Source organism: Numenius arquata, chromosome 6 (genome assembly GCF_964106895.1).
Source record: "Numenius arquata chromosome 6, bNumArq3.hap1.1, whole genome shotgun sequence".
Taxonomy (NCBI): Eukaryota; Metazoa; Chordata; class Aves; order Charadriiformes; family Scolopacidae; genus Numenius; species Numenius arquata.
In genome coordinates, this window is record NC_133581.1 from 33,039,029 (window position 1) to 33,059,318 (window position 20,290).

Here is a 20,290-nt window from a genome sequence, read left to right on the forward strand (position 1 = left end):
TTCTAAGCCACCTCTTCTTCCTCCAGGACAAAAAAAAAAAAAAAAGAAAAGTCTCAGAAGCTCCTAAAGACCAAGAAACAAACCATTTAGGAGTCACCCCTTTGAACAGGAGGTTTTCTAAGCAAAATCCATCACTCCACCATAAATCACAAGTGACCCTAAGTAAGAAGAAAATAAACTCAGTTGATAACATAGTCCCCTCCCAAAGGGCAAAGTTCTGCTTCAACTAACCCAAAGAGAAAGAAATCAATGTCTGTTCCTAAACCCTCTCCTTCTGCACAGCAACATAAAATGCTACCACAGTGGCATGTAAGGTCATCAGCTTCAAAGCAGCTTCAACTACTGTACTTGCAGAAGCAAAAGTGATGAAAGACACCATATGGCTTCTGTCATGGTAGATAAAGCTAATGGAGGCATACAATGAAAATTTCAATTTCTCCTCTCTTTGTTTAATCTTTGCGAGTGAAGCACCGACCCTGCAAGCCTTTCTTTTCCAGCTATAAAGCAGTACTTCCTCTTTGAATCATGTTTTTTCTCTGGCAGATAAAATGTTTTACTAAATGATGTCCTACAGTTCAGCAAATACGATTAAAAATGTACAGAAAAAGAGTAATTAGATAAATATCTGATACTATGATAAATCATATTACAGAAACTCAACTTCAACATCCTCATAGGCAGCTGAGTCACAAGATAAAAGCCTATGGACTCACGCGCACAGCAGATCAAGAACACAAGCATTAAGACTTACCAATTTCTTCTATTTCTTCCAGGAAATCATTATATTCACTTAGACTGGGAAAGTCATCCTCTCTTTTATTGTATCTTTGAGAGAAGAGAAAGAAGTATTTATATAGCACACAGAGCCCCAACTTCAATTCAACAAGGCTCTTGCTGCAAGCTTATTAAGTATTGACCTAGTTTCATCAACTGTGGGCTTTGTGGCTCCCACAATTACCAACGTACAGAATCTGCAAAAGGAGACAGAAGTGCTTGTTTCGAAGGGAAGGAGCCAGGCTGACATAAATCAGTGCTGTCTTTGCCGGCTGTTTGCCGATTCCTTTTCCAGGGTTACAGGTAAACAAGAGCACCGAGGCTGGAATATACTAATCCCAAGCCAGCCCTTCAGCATGAGCAACCTGTTAACAGAGACAACAGGAACACCCACAAGAAAAGCTTCTCTAGAAGTATCAGAAACAGGAGTTTGGCTTTGCGCCAATAACAGAAAGTATATCAGTGGCAAACTGAAAATGCTACACAATTATCTTATTTCATACCAATAGACAATTCCAGAACTCATTTATCCAACTCTTCACAGCTGGGAAAAGTAAAAAGATGAAGGGACAACTGGCTACAACATGGACAACCTCTGAAAGTCAAGACATGCAGGCTTTCCTCCCAAGAAAATATAAAGCTGAGATTCTGCCTTCTCTGGGGGCCAACATACATGACACCCAGGAGTATAAAAATCTAATCCTGAAAACTCGGGCCAAATTCCAATTTGGGGACATTTTTTCTGCCTACCAAAAACTAATCTGGGAAATCCAAGTGGGCCAAGCATTTTACAACATTTTCTGTTCTAACTATGCTTCATTCCGTGTTTAGTCAACTACGTTGGCTTCATTCCAGCTTCACTTTTGTTAATTTCAGTAAACTTTATCATCAAACATCAAAATTATTACTGCTTTCCACATTAGCATCTTGGTATTCAACAACGCGATTTCTCCACATCTCAGCAGCATCGTATCATTCATTTAGGATTGTACTGAGTCTTAGATAAAAGCTGCCAAGATTACAATTTACATATACGTTCATTTTTGCAAGCACAACCCTCTCCAGGTTTGCTACTTCCATCAGACCCTCTTCTAGCAACACATCAACCTGGCTCACTTATTTTCCTTATAAAATGTTGTTTCTTGGCCACAAGGAATGAGATGCAATTTTAGACCTCATTTATCTCAATTTCAAGAGCTCTCAAATATGCATGACAGACTAGCAACAAGGAACCATTTCCACTAACAACTGCTGTGTGAAGTAGAAAACAACATGAACATAGCTTCCCTTTTGTCTATTTTCATTTTGAAGGTAACTGGCCTTCAACTCTCAGAACAAGTCCCCAGGGAACAAAACAATCAAGGTCTTGTTTCTTGCCCCACTTCCATGTTCACCCCCTCACAGGGAGAGCAGCTGTAGTCCTCCAGATCTAATCATCTCCATTTAGGAGGCAAGTCTTTGCCAAAGGAGGGCACACAGAAACACCCAACATTTTCTAATGCTAAGCAGGAATCCCTCAAGGCTAAACTGAGAATTCAGCCCTCAGTTGCTGCATAAAATCAGATTCTCTGAAATTTCTCCATGTTAAGTGGAGCCAAGTCTTATGGGTCGTCACTTAAAAAAAGAAATCTCTGTACTACCGGAGGAATAAGGCAATGTTTTAAAACAGCAATCCATTAAATACATTCACCTTCTGTTATTTAAGCGGTGGCACTCACATTTTCAGCACTTTCTTCCGAATGTCCACTTCCTTGTCAACAGCAGGATCCTCAAAGAGCTGTACCCTGAAGTTACTCTTCCGCAGGGGGGTATCACACTCCTGGCAATTTCCAGCCCCTCTCACGAACAGCAGCTCCACACAGCTCTCACATCTGCAGGAGAAAGGAAGTGGTATAAAGGCACATACATGTTAAACTAACTGAAACACAGGATCGTCCCCCTTTTTTGATATTTCCACACACGCACAAAATAAATACACAGTGCATCTCCCTTTGATGTCACTATTTCTGCAGTACCCACCAGGGGCAAGGCTGAAAGGAAACAATCTCAGCAGCACAAATACATTTATTCTCCCAGCCCAAATGATTCGGCCTCTTTGCTGAGACTTAAAAGTTAATACAAACACAACAATAGGTTTTTTGTCAAGGGGACGCTTGTTTACTGACACCATCAAACTTATTTTGCATGGAGCAGACTGTAATATCCCTATTTTCTTTGAGCACCACCTTGCTGCACAAAAGGCCCCCTTTATTTTCTTGATGTCATTAACGGCACAAGCAGGGATACAAATCTTGCACACAGGCTTCTAAGCATCTATCAATATTACCACGCTATAACAAGCCCGAACAGAACTCCAGCCCAACACACCTAAAAGAATCGAAATAACATTTTAACCAGTAACCAGAATTATGCAGCTCCTTGTACCCTCTGTCAATACTTTAAAATTTACATATAAAATATACTTCACGCAGAGGCTCCACAGAAATAAAGCAAAAATAGCTTTCTGGCTTGCTTTCTTTTGTCTTAATGAAGACTTCAGATTTTAACAAGATGCTTGTTGACCAGTCAGTTGGCATTTAATAAGGGAAGAACACAGACAAAAAGCCAATTTTTAAAAAAGTACTTGGGTACTAATAATGTGCAAATTTCTAGCAGAGGACACCACCTGCTGCAGTCATTTCCTACTGCTGGGGAGGCAAGGGGATGTCTATTTATAGCTTGGCTATATTGAAGCCAAAATAGTTGTACATTAAGGGCTAAGCTGTACTGTACCTTCACAAACCCAGCACAAAAGCTAAACGAGTTAAGAGAAACAATACTGACCTGGTTGCAAAGGATCTTAAACAAAACTTTTCACTCTGCTGACCTACTCCCAACGAAACTGGTTCCAGTACTCACAGAGGCAGAGCTAGCTAGAGCCAACCAGTTTCACCCAGCTTCTGTTTTCAAGATTAGAAAGTGCAAAACAAATGCAATTGTATCTTACAATTTAAAAAAAGAATAGAGCTTTTTTTTCCTTAACACCAGTACAACTACAGTTTCTAAATGCATCTCGCACAGCAGCTGCCAACATTAAAGAGCAAACCTTGAATTCACTTGACATTTTCCTGCTCCAGAATTCTTCTAGTTAGAAAACCAAGCACATTTAAATACAATTTATCTGGGAAGGGAAAGATCGAGTCTTTTTAGCACACTAGGCCTGAAATTCAGAAGTTACTGGGACATCAAGAAGTATGCTGCTTTATGAAAATATTTTAGCTCGCTGCTATCAGAGAAAAAACACTAAATGCCGAAGATGAAAGCAAGGCAGGGAAGGGCTTTCTCGTTCCTCCCCCAGCCTGTCCGTGCTTGCAGCAGCCCAGCACAGTTCCACCGGCTCCTGTGTTTTGGCAGCTCACGCCGTTTGTACACCTCGCTTAACCCAGCAACCAAAGCCCAGCATAAAAACCTGCCTCCTCTCTCCTATTTTTAAGTTACAGAAAAGGGAGTGTAAAGCTACAGAATTTGGCAGGTGGATGCAAGTGCAGGTGTTTGTATTGTTTTTTTTATTTTGGTATTGCCTAAGGAGCAACAGAACAGGGTCTCCATGTGCAAGATGTTAACGCACAGGCAGTAGCACCTGAAACTACTTCACCTTCCCCTCTCCTCCTCCTTCCCTAAATCAAAGACATGTCAAGTTTACACAGGACTTGACTATGGAAAAAATCCCTCCTTGGAAAAGCACTTTGTGCAAGTGCTTCAATGCCTTCCCAGACTGAAATCAGTGTTTCTAAGGCTGGAAAATAGCTTTCCATACAGGAAAAAAAAAAAAAAGAGATGAGTCAACACCTCTCTGTGGAATCCCACATCAGATGGTCACGTTCCTTCTCACTCACTCACGCACATTCACCCTTATATTCATTCATAGATAATTCCTTCTGAATTCAAAAGGGGTTATACAGGACGGGTCAAGGGCAGACCTGGACTCTCTCCAAATCCTACCTCCTCACCATCTCCAGATGGGTTTCATATTTACAGTTAGAACCCAAGCTTACTTCCTAGCAGGTCTGTCATTCTTGCCCCCACGAACCACAGCCACTTTCCCAGTGATGGCAAACATGTCTGTCTGGTCACACATTTCCATCTCATTCTTGAGGAAGGAAAAAAGCCATCTCCCAAATCCCTCCCAAAAAAGTTCCTTTTGGTTTCGCTGCAGACCACTGAAATCAGAGCATATGCAAACACCAAGAAGGCAGATTTCAATAAAAACTGATTAAATAAATTATTTCATGTCTTGAAATAAAGATTTCAAAACATGACTTGAAAAAAATTTTATCTTGCACTGCAAAATTTAAAAACACAGCTTGACAGGTTTTCTGTTTGTTTTGTTGGTTGGTTGTTGGTTGTTTTTTTTTTTTTTTTATGTGGCTTCACCAAAGGTACCCAACTCATCACCCAGAGGTCCCAGGCAGCACATGGGGACACCCAACGCCACAGCTGGCATTACAGAGCTCCCTCATGGCACATAGACCACCCCAATTCAGGCAATCCTTGCATTTCTTTGCAAGTCCAACTCTTCTCCATTTGCCTTAGTATACGGATAGTCTGACTATGAAATCAGGAGATCATTCAGTGATTCAATGCACCTTCTATTGACCAACACATCATATCTGGCTTTCTCCAAATAAGCAAAGTACAGAAACATCTGCTTAACTCCCCTTCAAATCATTGCCAAAACAGGTGGCCATGTGTTTTCTTAAATTAGCAGCCTTAAATCAGTGATTTTTAATATGCATATAGGTAATATGTATGCATACGTGATGCATATATAAACTAATGATGACAAAAGTTGATGCTTAAAAATCAGGTCTATACATTTGTTGAAAACTGCATGTATGAAAACAACAGCTTCACATGAGGTCTAAACAAACACTACAAACACTCAGGGTGTGATATTGCCAATTCTCCTCTTCACATTGATGTTGTACAGCCTCTGTAACCTGTATTCAATTTCACACATTCATTAAAATCTTTCATCACCTTTTGGATTGAAGTTCGTATGCTGAGAATAGGTAATCTGGATTAAGACATCAACAGAAAATACCCAGGGAGCTACTACATTTGCATGGACAACAAGGGAAGACTATGAGTAACGTTCCCCAACAAAAGCAATCACAGCACCTCGAGGAGTAACAGTTTCCTGGTCTTCCACACCAAGATAACGGAAAACGGTACACTCATTTTCATCTCCATGGACACTGGTTTGATCTGTCTTGTTCTTCCCTTTCACCCCCATGAAAAACACGTCTCAATCTCTAAGCAGTCTAGAACAATGCCACATTTTTGAGGAAAGCAAATAATAAAGCCTTTAGATGGTTTGGCACCATCAGTACACAAATAGCACTACGTGCCCTCATGTCAGTGTTCAAGGAGTTCAGGATCGGGATCATATTAAACATGCTTTTGCAGAAAACAAGCAGAGGTTCCTCTCCAGAAAACTGTTAGATATTTATCAACTAAATTACACTTACTGGAACTGAGTGTTTGGACAAAGTGTCTTCAAAGGGTACAAGATTTGTGCCCAGCCCTGCATTCCCCACACATGCACACACACACTTCACGCAGGGATGATGGCAGATAAGGAATCAAGCCACCAAATGGATGAAAACAGCTAACAACTTTAGCATAGCTCGATGGTGCTGCTTACTTTTCTTGCTTGTCTGGCAAGAGAGCAAACAAAACAGAATAAAGAAGAGCTATTTTCTCAAACAGGTGTACAAGATATTATTTCTTTTAAAATTTTAGATTCTGCCGAGCATCGCAAAAATTTGCAGGACTTCAGATACACAGCCATTAATCACTTCAGAGGAAAAAAAAATCTTTATGGCTTTTTCTTTTGGTTAGGAATACTACAGAATGAGTTACTACCCTTCTTTACAAAGGCTATTATTGGTAGATATACTTATTAAACAGTATGAAATATTTAGACTCTCTAAGCCCCTCTTCTTCAGCTTCTATAACCAAGAGGTTTCTGGTATTTAAAGTAACACACAAACCAAATGATCCTTTCTACCATGGAAAAAACAGTTTAGACTAAAAAATAATAATACAGACTTCAACATATATAGCTAAGACCTGAACCACAAACAAATGGAATGGAAAGAATCAGCAAAAAGATGTGTTTTCACTTGTTCCTCAATTCTGATGTCAGAGGGAAATTTACTTACAGAAATTGAATGGCTTTTGATTTATGGCAAGGGAACATTAAAAACCAACGGAAAACACACACACGTGAGAGAGCTTACAGAAAGATATCTAGGTTTTTAAATCAAAAGATGCTTCTAGAAACATTCACAGGCTTTTTGCTTAGCTTGGGTTAGTCAATTTTGTGTTCTGTACAGAGATTCTTGAACTGAGACAAGAACAGCCAAATTTGGACCCAGCAGCTGTCAAACCTGTTTATTTCGCAATCTTCAGTACATTTAGCAAGTCCTCGTCACCCACAGTGGTTTCTGCTACAGAGCCAAGAGTTCATCTGCTATTTGCAGTTGGCTAGCACAAGCTTATTTTCTAGGCTGGTGGACTAATGGGCAGCTCCTAAAAGGCAGGTTCTCCCTCGTCTGTGGCAATGAAGATCTCTGTGATCCAAGAAGCCAAGGGATCTGAGCAAAAGCAATTTTTTTCCCATGTTACAGGTCAGGGATCAAAAGGAGAGAAAAGAGAAAGAAGTGTGACTGCAATGACACCAAATGTTTCTCAGAGCCTCAGAATAAAGGAGCTCATGAGATCAGTACCTCCCAGATGAGAAGGGAGTTGGGGACAAAAGCAAGTCTTTTCCTCTTCACACGTCAGCTTCAGGAATTCAGAAATCCTTACTCAAACACTTGCAGAAGCAGCTGCCTATGTGTTTTGTGCCATCTCTTCCCTGCCCACCAAATACAAGGAGCTGGGAGAAGATACCAATTACTCTTTCCCTCTTTCTCTGTTCAAATTCTGTGAAGTCCTACCAACGAGGATTCTGCTCTTCTCACCTTGAAAGGAGAGAACTTCAGAATGCTTTCAAAACTTTCTTTGGTCAAAAAACCCAGAATGGGTCTGTCTTCAACTAGTAAATAAACAGGTCTCACAAGCAGCCCACATGCCATGTAGAGATTACAGCTCATTATGGCAATAAGAAACATCTCGGGTTTCGAGCAGAAATCACAACTCGATTAATCAAGAGATGAGAATTTTTGGTTTTTGAACACTGTTGAGAAGCTTTTTCCAGTTGTCTGCAGCCCCCTCTGCCCAGCCCACAGTAACATGCACTGCAAGACAAAGTCTCAGAGACTACTTTGCTAACATTTAATTTTTTTTTTCAAAAGTATCGAGACTCCAGAGAGCTGATCTTAACCTCTTCTTTAAACAACAAAGTGAAACCAAAAAGACAGCCTTGTACTCTGCCTGTATCTGTATTATGTCAATTCTCAGCATCATCTGCCAAGCTGCTGAGCTTTAGGCTTCTTTTAGACTATTGATATCTTTTGGGAAAAGGATGCAGGCACACACTTTTGTTTCATTTTTGTTCTGTCAGATGAGTTCTGCTCCCTGTTGCAGAAAGGAGGAGGTTAAAGGAGCTCAGACATCTCAAAAATTTAGGAGACAGTTAACCCTATTTTCCAAACACCAATACACATGCTGTGATATACAGACCAGTCCATCTCACCGCACTCAGCAGAAAGAAAGCAGACCAGGTAGTGGTTAACTACAGCCTTGACCAACTGGCATTTTTAGAAAAAGAAGGAAAAAAAAAAACCCCAAAAAAAAAAAAAAGAGACAAGACACACTGAGTCAATTAATAATAAGCAGAAACATTTCCATCACACATTGTTTCAACATCTCCATTACAAAACCATTTCAAGTGGCTTGGACCTAACAAGCGAGTTTGCAGCAAGCTGAAACTTAACTCCCATTTATCCAGTACAGATGAGCCTTTTCATTTTTCCTGGAAAAAAAAAATTATAGAACCTTTTATAGTATTAACTCTGGATAATACAGAGAAAATATTTCTATAGGTATTTAAATAAAAGCGGTTCTTTATGAGATACTGCTGCCTAGTCAATTAAGCACACAATCATAAAAACCATGGCTTACAGCACAATTATGTCAATTTGGTCAAACAACAGGCCAACACTTGACAGGTCAGTTCTTGACACTTCAAGAGCAGCTGTGTGGCATTGAAAAATAAGTGCTTTTGTAATGACTAGGCACACCAAAATTGACCTAGAATTTACCCAACGTACTAGAACAACTACTTCAAATCCATTACAGTCTACTGGGCAAACACATGCACTAAAATAATAATTCAACTACGTAAATAACCTTTTTATTATGCTTTATTCTCTTTGAGTAAGACCCTTTGCAAGTTTTCAGGGTTCTCAACAAACACCAAATTGCGTAGCTGTGGGGATCAGCAGCTGCCCACAGCACACCTGAACCTAACACACAGTTATGAAATTTTCCACGTCTGCCTAAGATGCAGAAGTTGCACTTGGTTTTTAGATACGATCCTGCTCAGCGTTGCCCGTTGTCTCACAAGACAAACACGCTTATGGTTAACAGGTTTAAGGTCTCACATCGAACTCCACACAAGACTCGTTGCTCCCTTCTCCTTCCGTGTGCATTTGTTCCCTCCTGAGGAAGCCACTGAACCGCCCCCAGCGCTGGCAGGTCCGACTAACCCAAAGTGTTTTGAACATTCACTTACCCGGTCTTACAGACCACCTGTATATGCCAGAAATCCCACGGGAAAAACTAAAACAGACAATAGAAAATAAACACTTTGGGGAGCCAAAACAGTCAAGACAAATCTTTTTGCTTGATCCAAAACAAGGCTCCTACCTTCTGTTCTGTACTTTTAATGCATTTTACAGTGCAACAGCAGCATGCAGCAGCAAGACAAGGAATTGTGGCTATACAGTAAAAAGAAAAAAAAAAAAAATATATTTGTGGCATGATGGAATATGCTGACCACATTACTGAGGGCTTGTCATAAGACACTCCCATATTTCATGTCTAATCTCAGAAAGTAAGAAGATCAAGTTGGTAAGACACACATCTGTAAGAGAACCAGGCATATGACTAAGGTTTTCCATAAAAATAATAGCGGTTTGGGTCTCAATGGGAAATATGCAAGTGTTTAAAACTCTCAAAAATCAAAACCCTTACCAATCCCTCTTGAATGATCTGCACGTGTTGGCTCACCTCACCCAGCTTTTGGGAGGACCTAAACCAAATTTCGGCCAAGAGCATAGACTCGTGAAGCATAAAAAGTACACAGTCCAGTTTCCTTAAACTATTCAAATAGAATCATAGAATTCTCTAGGTTGGAAGGGACCTTTAAGATCATCTAGTCCAACCAACAACCTAACTGATAAAAACGCAACACTGAACCATAGAATCACAGACTCACAGAATCACATAGGGTTGGAAGGGACCTCTGGAGAGCATCTAGTCCAAGTACATCTACATCCAAATACAGAGGAACACGTACGTGGGTGTACGTACACACAATGAAAAACAATTGAAAAAAGCCCAGCTTGTCGGAGCAATCATCTCTTCCAGATCGACTGCATTGTCCACGTTATAGATTGCTTTTTGAGAACTGAAGGTGTTTTCATAGCTATGTGGAATGAAGAACTGTCCTCTCTACCACTAAGCTTGCTTGGTTTGAAAAGACTGCAAGAACTATTTGCCATGACAAAAGGGCTATGAGGGACCTCCTTCATAACTCTTGGCTTATAATACAATAAAATCAACTGTTTCTTTTTACACAATTTGACAGAAATGAGTGACCAAACTCAAAGGTTGACACCAACTCTCATTTTCACGAGTAGCAAAAGTCCTAACAACCTTGAGTTTATATATGCAGCCTAGGAACACCAAAATTGTGTTTCTACATGTTAAGTCAGCACCAGTGCCAAAGAAGCTGCTGTGATCTGCCTTCACAGTGATGTACACTGTCCTTCCGCCGGCCAGAAAAACATTTGTGCAGCCACATGGCTATTTGCTGGGTTTTTCTCAGCCACATGAACTCTCCCATTTGGTTCACCACGTAGTTCACAAATGCTTGTACCAGCACATGGGAATGAGGAAAGTGAAGGTAGGAATGACCAACCAGGCTGAAAAAGCTGAAGCAGGATGTTGTCCAATATAAAATCCCAGGGAAAGCAAGTATATCACACCACTGTCATGAAAGTCTTGAAAGCCAGACACGTTTAAGACTCGTTCATTAGGGAAGTTGAAGCATGAAGCGAACAGGGACTGTGTTTAGTACTGGGCAATGCAGTTAGGTGCCCAGCACCATGGGTAGGCACCACTACACACCTACACAGCTTTGCAGATCTGCTCTGAAAGCAGAACTAGGAGAACCCCCAAGTGAACTCCAGGTCCCAACAAGCTGAACAGCCAAACTTCCTGCAGACTTCAGACAGGTTAGAGTACCCCACAAACAACAATCCCATTCAAGCAGTTTCCACTTGTGTATCGATACAGACGGCTTTGACAAAGGGAGATACCCCAACTGCCATGTGCCCATGACATGAGCACCAGCCCAGTTGGGCTGCAAACCAAGGGAAGAGGACAGCATCACAGCAGACAATCTCCATACAGTTTAGGCTGATGTAGGATCACATCCTGAAGAATTCTGGCAATAAAAGACCCTTCCCCAGCTTTCAGCGCACCCTTTACAAACTTTGTAATAACACCTGAGGCAAGACAACTCAACTCAGGAAAAACACTTCCCCTGGAAGAGGGCTCCTCAACAGTGTTGATGGAAGTAACCACAGTAAATCAAACTTGTGGAGATGCCCAGCACGGTCAGGGATCCCCGGAGAGGTCCCTTCAGTCTGAACAAGACCCCAGGACTAAGTTACCAGGGATAGCATAAAAAGCTGTTCCTCTCTTCCCAAACATTCAATAGCACCCAATGCCGTTTCTTAAAATTTGTCCTTCTCCTCCCTCTTACAAAGCTTTTATGGCATACCCAGCTATTTTAGCTTGATCTGAAAGTATAAGGAGAGAGAACATAACCCACAACACGTCCATCATTATTTCAGGGTACCCTAAAAGCCACTTGATCAACACACCTCTAGAAAGGTGAGTTGAAGCACAGTTACAACACAAGAACGGGTGGCATAGTAGACACAGGATAAGAAGTATTTTTCAGAATTGCTAAAAATAAGAGCCAAAAAAGCACATCACATTATTTCAAAGTATTTTAAACAAAGCATATGAGATTATTTTACAGGTAAGTTCTTCCACAATAGAAACAGGTGGTGATACAACTGAACAAAACAAATTCCTGCATTTGAAACAAGTCACAAAGTCACTGGAATCTCATCATTCGAAGAGCACCAAAGAGAGGAAGACACCCCTACACCAATTAAATAGTAGCTCACAGTCCTTCTGCGATGTGCTGCAGTCATGAAAAGATACGTGCAACCCAAGAATATGTGAGAACAGCTGCTGCTGTCAGAGAGAGAATCCCCAGCAGAATGCAAGGAGACTTCACATGCAATGATGTGCAGTTCTGCTCGCTCACACTCAAAACAGATGAGCTCACCCTATAAATGCAGAAAAGGGCTACTAGAATGACTGCAAGATTGCCTTATCAGAGGAGAAACAGAAGAAAAAAAGCTACTTAAACTAAAACAAACAGGTTCAACCAGTAGACTAAAAGTTTTTACTAGAAATAGTAGTTCTCACCAGCCACAATAGTGAGAGCTTGGAACCATACCCAATACAAGTAACAGGGCAAACATTAGTTTCAAAATGAAGTTCTATAAGCTCATGGGGAAGATGTGATGATCTGTAGTGGGGGGAAAAAGAATAAAAAATATCTTTGACACACAAGATACGTATAATTAAAAAAAAAAATATCTAACAAACCATTCAGGGCTTGCTGAACAAGTTCACTTCAGTGCAATCACACAGAGAAACAGGGGTGCAAGGGACGCTCAGGATCATTCCCTGCATTTCTAGAGCCATGAGTTAGACTGTCCAGAGAAATCTGCAGAACATTTGCCCCTAAAAAGGCCACAGGCCACACAAAAGCCCTGCAGCCCAGCACCAATCTTCATTGTCACCAGTGTAAGTGTGAAGGAGATATTCATTAGAAAATCCCAACAGGAGCAATTCTAACAGCTTCCTGACCTCCCTAGTCTCACTTGGGAATCTCCTACTTCCTACTAGTTTTTAAGGGTCATTCCACACTCCATTTTCTCATAATCCCTAAACAACCATTATCACATCTTTTCTCAGCGTGACATAAAATATAGACCGTGTTTCATAAACAGTGGAGACCTTAAGATTACATTCTTGGTGGGACACAGCATGATAAATATTTCAGGGATATCTTGAAATACCCTATAATATACAACACGTGGCCAGTGAAACCATCTCAAAAACAAATATTTTTTGACTTATTAAAAGAAAAGAAAGGAAAAAGACACCAAAGCTTCCTCCCCCCATCCCATGCTGCCCACTGAGCAGGTCAGATTGCAATTTCCTTTTTAAGGGTGGCAGATCCTGACCTACTTCAAGCCTGGCAGGGAACTTTTGGGGTTTTTTTTGTATTGTAAATTTAATCATTCAAAAAAAACCCACTTTTTCCTCATTCAAAAAAAAAAGCACTTTTTCCTCAAGCTTAAAAATAAACAGCAATTGTTATTTTAGTACATTAAACCAGGTGGTGAACATCACACAAACTTCTTTAAGTTAAATTGTAAGGTCACATTCAATGCAACTAGTTTTACATGAAGGTATTAAACCAACACAGAGGGGACAGAGTGTATCCTTAGCAAGTTCGCTGATGATACCAAACTGGGAGGGGTGGCTAACAGCCCGGAGGGCCATGCTGCCATCCAGAGAGATCTGGACAGGCTGGAGAGTTGGGCAGAGAGGAACCTCATGAACTTCAACAACAGCAAGTGTAGGGTGCTGCACCTGGGGAGAAATAACCCCATGCACCAGGACAGGTTGGGGGCTGACCTGCTGGAGAGCAGCTCTGAGGAGAAAGACCTGGGAGTCCTGGTGGACAACAGGATGACCATGAGCCAGCAATGTGCCCTTGTGGCCAAGAAGGCCAATGGCATCCTGGGGGGCATCAGGAAGAGTGAGACCAGCAGGTTGAGAGAGGTCATCCTCCCCCTCTGCTCTGCCCTGGTGAGGCCCCATCTGGAGCACTGGGTCCAGTTCTGGGCTCCCCAGTTCAAGAAGGACAGGGAACTGCTGCAGAGGGGACAGCACAGGGCTACAAAGATGATGAGCGGCCTGGAGCATCTCTCTTACGAGGAGAGGCTGAGGGACTTGGGACTTTTTAGTCTGGAGAAGACTGAGGGCAGATCTGATCAATGCCTACAAATACTTAAAGGGTGGGTGTCAGGAGGATGGGGCCAGTCTTTTTTCAGTGGTGCCCAGTCACAGGACAAGAGGAAAGGGGCACAAACTTGAATATAAAAATTTCCATCTAAACATGAGGAGGAACTTCTTCACTTTGGGGGTGGCAGAGCCCTGGAAGAGGCTGCCCAGGGAGGTGGTGGAGTCTCCTTCTCTGGAGACATTCCAAACCCGCCTGGACACGCTCCTGTGAAACCTGCTCTGGGTGGACCTGCTTTGGCAGGGGGTTGGACTAGATGATCTCCAGAGGTGCCTTCCAACCCCATATCACTCTGTGATTCTGTGAATTGTCAAATGATTTGAAGTCAAACAAATATCCACAAATCTGTTCTTCATTATGTAGAGTTCCTCCCATGCATAAACACCAAACTGGGAGCACAGATTTGTTAGGGTTCGTGCGTGGCTCGTTATTTGTGTGTGGAAATAGCTTGGAAGAAGTACTTTTGAATGTTTGTTTTAGCATAAACCCCAACTGCCACCCTCCGTAGAACTGGTCTAACTTACTCATTTTGCAGAATATTTTTGTTCATTCCTATCTCTGCATAATCTTAACGGGGCGGGGGGAGAAAAAAAAAAAAAAAGTTCTCAAAATTTCCATTCACTGCTTGAGCTGTAAATATAACACAGCCAACCAAAACCCACTAATATCCATGGCTTCAGCCATATGCTGCATGGCACCATAGCCCACTAGTTTTATTGATTAAGTAAAGAGCCATTGAAAACAAGTAAAGAAATGGAAATCTGGCCCAAGATTCAGATGATCAGTTCCAGACAATATTTGAGCTTATCTATTTTATCCAAACATCAGCTGAAAAGCATTCAACAATGCTGCAGGTTCTCTCATAAACACCACACTGCTCCATAATTATACGGGATCCATGCACGTATTCAAAAGCGGCATTTATTTGGGCTCACAACAGCTGTATTAAAGCCATGTGCAAAGAACATTGTTCCTGGTGTGAACAGTACTTTACTTATCCACATAAATCGCACATAATAAATGCTTGATATTAGCTAGTGCCAGTAAAGCAGTCAAATTAATACAAATCAGGAGAGTATACCCTTGAGTCTGTATCTCTAGGAAGACTGAAAGCATTTGAACAGAGAATTTTACCCTTTGTGAATGCTCCTAGCCTCATTCAAATAATCAGCTTCTACATGATAACGATTTCTTCAACCTCCCCCAACCACCCATTTCAAAATATCTAGTTTACAAATGAATTGATTCTGCAGACCCCCCCAAGAAAGCACTAGCCACTAGCAAATTCCATCATGGTCAGACTGGGGGACACAGTAAAGAAACCCAAAAAAGCAAAGGATCAGTTTTTCAGAAAACAGAGACCCCTCCAATTGCTGCCATTTTGGAGGTGCTCACTTAACATTGAACACCTACAACCTTCCTGGCCAAAGCAAACTCCATATGTGCAAGATTAAAATTTTCTCTACTAGAAAATGAATCTCTAGGGAGTTCCCAGACTGCAAATTATCTACTCTTATCATTTTATGAAATTATATATTACTATGAATGACTGGCCTCAATCCTGCAAGCTTTATGCACAAACCATCCTTGATACCCAACAGGGATAACCTGGCCAAACAAGGCTCCTTCCACCAGCACTTAGGGACTAGTTTGCAGAACAGTTGTGTGAAATTTGAATTTTTCAGATTTGAAAGCATGAGCTCGGTGCTGTGGCACACATTTGGGTAGGTGGTTACTTGTGTGCTGAGGACCATGACTGTTTTATAACATACCTACACAGATAACTTTTTCTATGTAGGGCTTTGCTCCCCCGTTTATAGATAAAACTACAGTTTCAGAAGTTAACCAGTCTAGAAAAATTCCCCAGTAAAAAGCATGCTACAGTCGGTGATGAAAAAAATCACAAACGTTCCAAAGATGACTGAACCCAACGTAGAAAGAAAGACACCTCTATCTGTACTGGTGAAACATAACCATTACCTGCTGCCCTACCATTTACCATCTTCCCTCCGTAATCTAGTTACCTAGGGCAGAGGGGATGTCAGCCCCAGAACTGGAACCATCACTCTACCCTATTTAGCTTCCCAACAGGGGTTGACAGGGTCATTAGAAATAAATAAAGATGTAAATGAATTCAGTGATCCAAGGGATGTACATTAAGAGTCTCCCTTCTTTTCCGTCCTTTTAGAAGGCTCTTATGTGTCACCTTATGCTTTGTGCCATATCACCACTACCACAACATGCTGAGTCTTCAAAACCATTTTGTATTAAAAAATAGAATACATGACTCAGATGGTTTAAAGACGTATACGCTTACTCAAAAAAAATACTCCACCGCAAAATCATAGAATCCTAGAATGGCTCAGGTTGGAAAGGACCTTGAAGATTATCAAGTTCCAATCCCCCTGCCATGGGCAGGGACACAACCCAGGTTGCTCAAATCCCCTTTTGTTGCCCCTCAGCCTGGCCTTGAACACTTCCAGGGATGGGGCAGCCACAACTTCTCTTGGCAACCTGTTCCAGTGTCTCACCACCCTCACAGTAAAGAATTTCTTCCTAATATCTCATCTAAATCTGCCCTCTCAGTTTAAAACCATTAGGCCTTGTCCTATCGCTACACTCCCTGGCAAAGAGTCCCTCCCCATCTCTCCTGTAGGCCCCCTTCAGGTACTGGAAGGGGCTAGGAGGTCACGCCAGAGCCTGCTCTTCTCCAGGCTGAACAACCCCAACCCTCTCAGCCTGTCCTCATAAGAGAGGTGCTCCAGACCTTGGATCATCTTCATTGCCCTCTGCTGGACCCATTCCAACAGGTCCATGTCCTTCCTGTGCTGAGGGCTCCAAAGCTGGACACAGTGGGGTCTCACCAGAGTGGAGCAGATGGGCAGAATCACCTCCCTTGACCTGCTGGCCACACTTCTTTTAATGCAGCCCAGGACGCTGTTGGCTTTCTGGGCTGTTAGCGTACATCAACAGATCGTGTTGAGCTTCTCATCCACCAACACCCCCAAATCCTTCTCCTCAGGGCTCCTCTCCAGCCATTCTCCGCTCAGCCTGTATTTGTGCCCGGGATTGGCCTGACACAGCTGCAAGACCTTGCACTTGGCCTGGTTGAACTTCATAAGGGTTTGCACAGGCCCAACTCTCAAGCCTGTCCATGTCCCTCTGGATGGCATCCCTTCCCTCCAGCGTGTCGACTGTACCACACAGCTTGGTGTCATTGGCAAACTTGCTGAGGGTGCACTCAATCCCACTGTCCATGTCTCCGACAAAGATGCTGAACAGCACTGGTCCCAGTACTGACCCCTGAGAAACGCCACCTGTCACTGGTTTCCACTTTGACATCGAGTCATTGACCACAACCCTTTGAGTGCAGCCACCTAGGCAACTCCTTATCCACCAAGCATCCATCCATCAAATCCATGCCTTTCCAATTTAGAGATCAGGATGTCATGTGGGACAATGTCAAATGCTTTGCATAAGTCCAGGTAAATGATGTCTGTTGCTCTGCCCTTGTCTACCAATGCTGTGGCAACATCATAAAAGGCCACCAAATTTGGCAGGCATGACTTGCCCTTGGTGAAGCCATGTTGGCTGTCACCAATCACCTCCTTATTTTCCATGTGACTTAGCAGAGGTCCCAGGAGGATCTGCTCCATGATCTTGCTGGGCACAGAGGTGAGACTGACCGGCCTGTAGTTCCCTGGGTCTTCCTTTTTTCCCTTTTTGAAAATGGGGGTTATGTTTCCCCTTTTCCAGTCAGCAGGAACTTCACCAGACTGCCATGACTTTTCAAATATAACGGAACTACATCCACCAGCTCCCTCAGGATCTGTGGATGGATTTCATCAGGTCCCATAGACTTAACGTACCTTCAGGTTCCTTAGAAGGTCTCGAACTTGAGCTTCTCCTATAGTGGGTGGTTCTTCATTCTCATAGCCCCTGATTTTGCCTTCTCCAAAACATCACCTCAAATAGCAATTTATATTATAGTTCCCAGAACTGCCAAGTACTAGGCTGCAAAACTTTCAAGTAATTGAACTGAGGCACCTGTGAAATACTGGGTTTTCTTTAAGAACTGCATAAGTCAGCATTATTAAACATCCTGAGGAACTTCCTTGCTCATCGGCCTTGTGTAAATTTAATGCAACTGAATACGAAGATGGTCAATTTTCACCTTTTATCTGAAAGTGCTCCCATGGAAGAAAGACTCTCTCCCTGACAAGGGGATATTCCCTGCTGGCCATTCCCTCTTACCTGGTTGCTGAAGACCTTGACAATACTGATTCTCGCACACTCTTATTTCTCAGGGCAGCCACCCTCAACCACAAAGATACAATCACACTCAGCTGCCACCCAGACTGTATATGTCAAATTCAATCTCCATCAAATGCTCATAGGCTTTAAATGATAAAGCGTTAAAACTGTGGGAATGTGTATAGTAGAGGCAGCCTAAATAACGCTACTTAATTGCATAAAGTTGTGAGTACGCTAATAAAATAATAGTATGTTTTGGTTCTGCTAGCTAGGCAGCAATTCTCACTCTGGGCACAATGTCAAGCAGCTCAAACTGTCACCAGCACCTGCATCAAGCCCCCACCTACACAGCAAACAGCTGACAGCAAAAGACAAACCCATGTGATTTCTGCCCAGCAGCTTTTAGCAAAACCAGATTCAAGTGAAGCTAAATGCTCCATTAAAAGGCCACACCAAAAGAAGTTCTTTGGTTTTGACAACATACAATTAGGTCACTTTTTCCATCTCCAAGATTCTCATTTAAGAAGCATGTTAAAAATCAATACTTCTTTATAGGCAAGTTAAAAATGTGTGTCTCAGCTGTAAACTGTTGCTTAGCCATTCTCAGACATGCTATGTCAAAATGTGAGTACGTTCAGGTCTTTTTTACTATGGAAAAAAAATCTGGCCTAATCCTTCGGGCAGCTACTACTTGAGGCACACTAGCTTCTTGGCTTCTCTGGGAATAGACGTCTCAAGGAAGGAAAGGAAACAAAACCTCAATATCCGGTGGGCTTCAAGGAGGTCTTGGATTCAACTCCATATACTTATTTTAACAGTCTCACAGGTATCACCAGTAAACAAAAACTGTTCATTACTGTTTGCAAGGTCAGACCCCTCAAGACAATAGCCTACTGAAGAAAAAAAAAAGCAAACAAACAAAAAACCACTACACAGAAAGAAGAAAAGAAAAATCAAAAAGACCTTAGAAAATGCTTATTACATGTAGTGGATAATTCCTATATAGCTGGAGTTTTTGCTTTCCCTAGCAACACAGTGTGGATCTAGGACTGCCCAATGTTCCCCTTTGCAAAGCCATACTTTCCCCTAGCAGCAGGGCCATACTTACACCAAATAGTGTGGAAAACTCATCAGGAACTACTTTTGACTTGTTCTCTGCTACAGACAAAGACTCCCGAGTCTTTGTTCAAAAACAAAGGCTATAAAGGAGTAATGGATTATTAAACGGAAACTTAAATGCTCATTCAGAAAAGTGAGAACCTAAATTTGACATAAAACTCAGCAAAACAGCCTACAACTCTCTTCTATTCCACTCAACAATACCAGCAAGGATCTTCCCACCACTAAAAAAAAAGTTATCCTTTTCCGTCTTGCAGAAATGACTTGTCAACCATCAAATTCACATACAGCAGAAAAATGGGAACTGCACTGCCCAAACGACTGGTCCAAGACTCGGAGCCTTTCATTCCCTGTGCTGGAGTCAAAAGTGTACGTATTTTGGGCAAAGCATCAAAAATACAAAGACACTCCCTCTTGGTTGTCCTTCCTGAAGATCACCTTACTGTAAAGGTTGCACAGCAAAAACACTTCCTCTGTATTTCATAGGCTGCTGATGCCACCTGGGGAAAACGTGTCATGCCAGTCACTCCCAGAGTATTAAGGAAAACCAGTTGCAAGACAAAAGCCCTCCTGAACTTTGAGGAGTGTTTACCGATGTGATGAATGCCAGAGTGTGTCCTAGCATGCCAGCTTGAAAGTAAGTCAAGCACCTGGCCCTCAGTACAAAAGGCTGACTCACCTGTCCAACATCTATTATCCCTTGATAAGACCCCAAGTTTATTTATCACTCCGGGGACACAAAGTACT

The 20,290-nt window shown here is 42.0% G+C and overlaps 1 protein-coding gene across 2 annotated transcripts in view; it reads right to left on the bottom strand.

Moving 5' to 3' along the window:
* Window positions 1–20,290, bottom strand: part of MNAT1 (MNAT1 component of CDK activating kinase) — a 141,092-nt gene that overhangs the window by 100,675 nt on the left and 20,127 nt on the right. For both annotated transcript variants that reach the window (XM_074149844.1, XM_074149845.1), the window contains exons 2-3: window positions 2,493–2,645; window positions 752–825 (exon numbers count right to left, since the gene is read on the bottom strand). In XM_074149844.1, coding sequence (XP_074005945.1) covers window positions 752–825; window positions 2,493–2,645 — 227 coding nt within the window. The remainder of the gene's footprint in view (window positions 1–751; window positions 826–2,492; window positions 2,646–20,290) is intronic.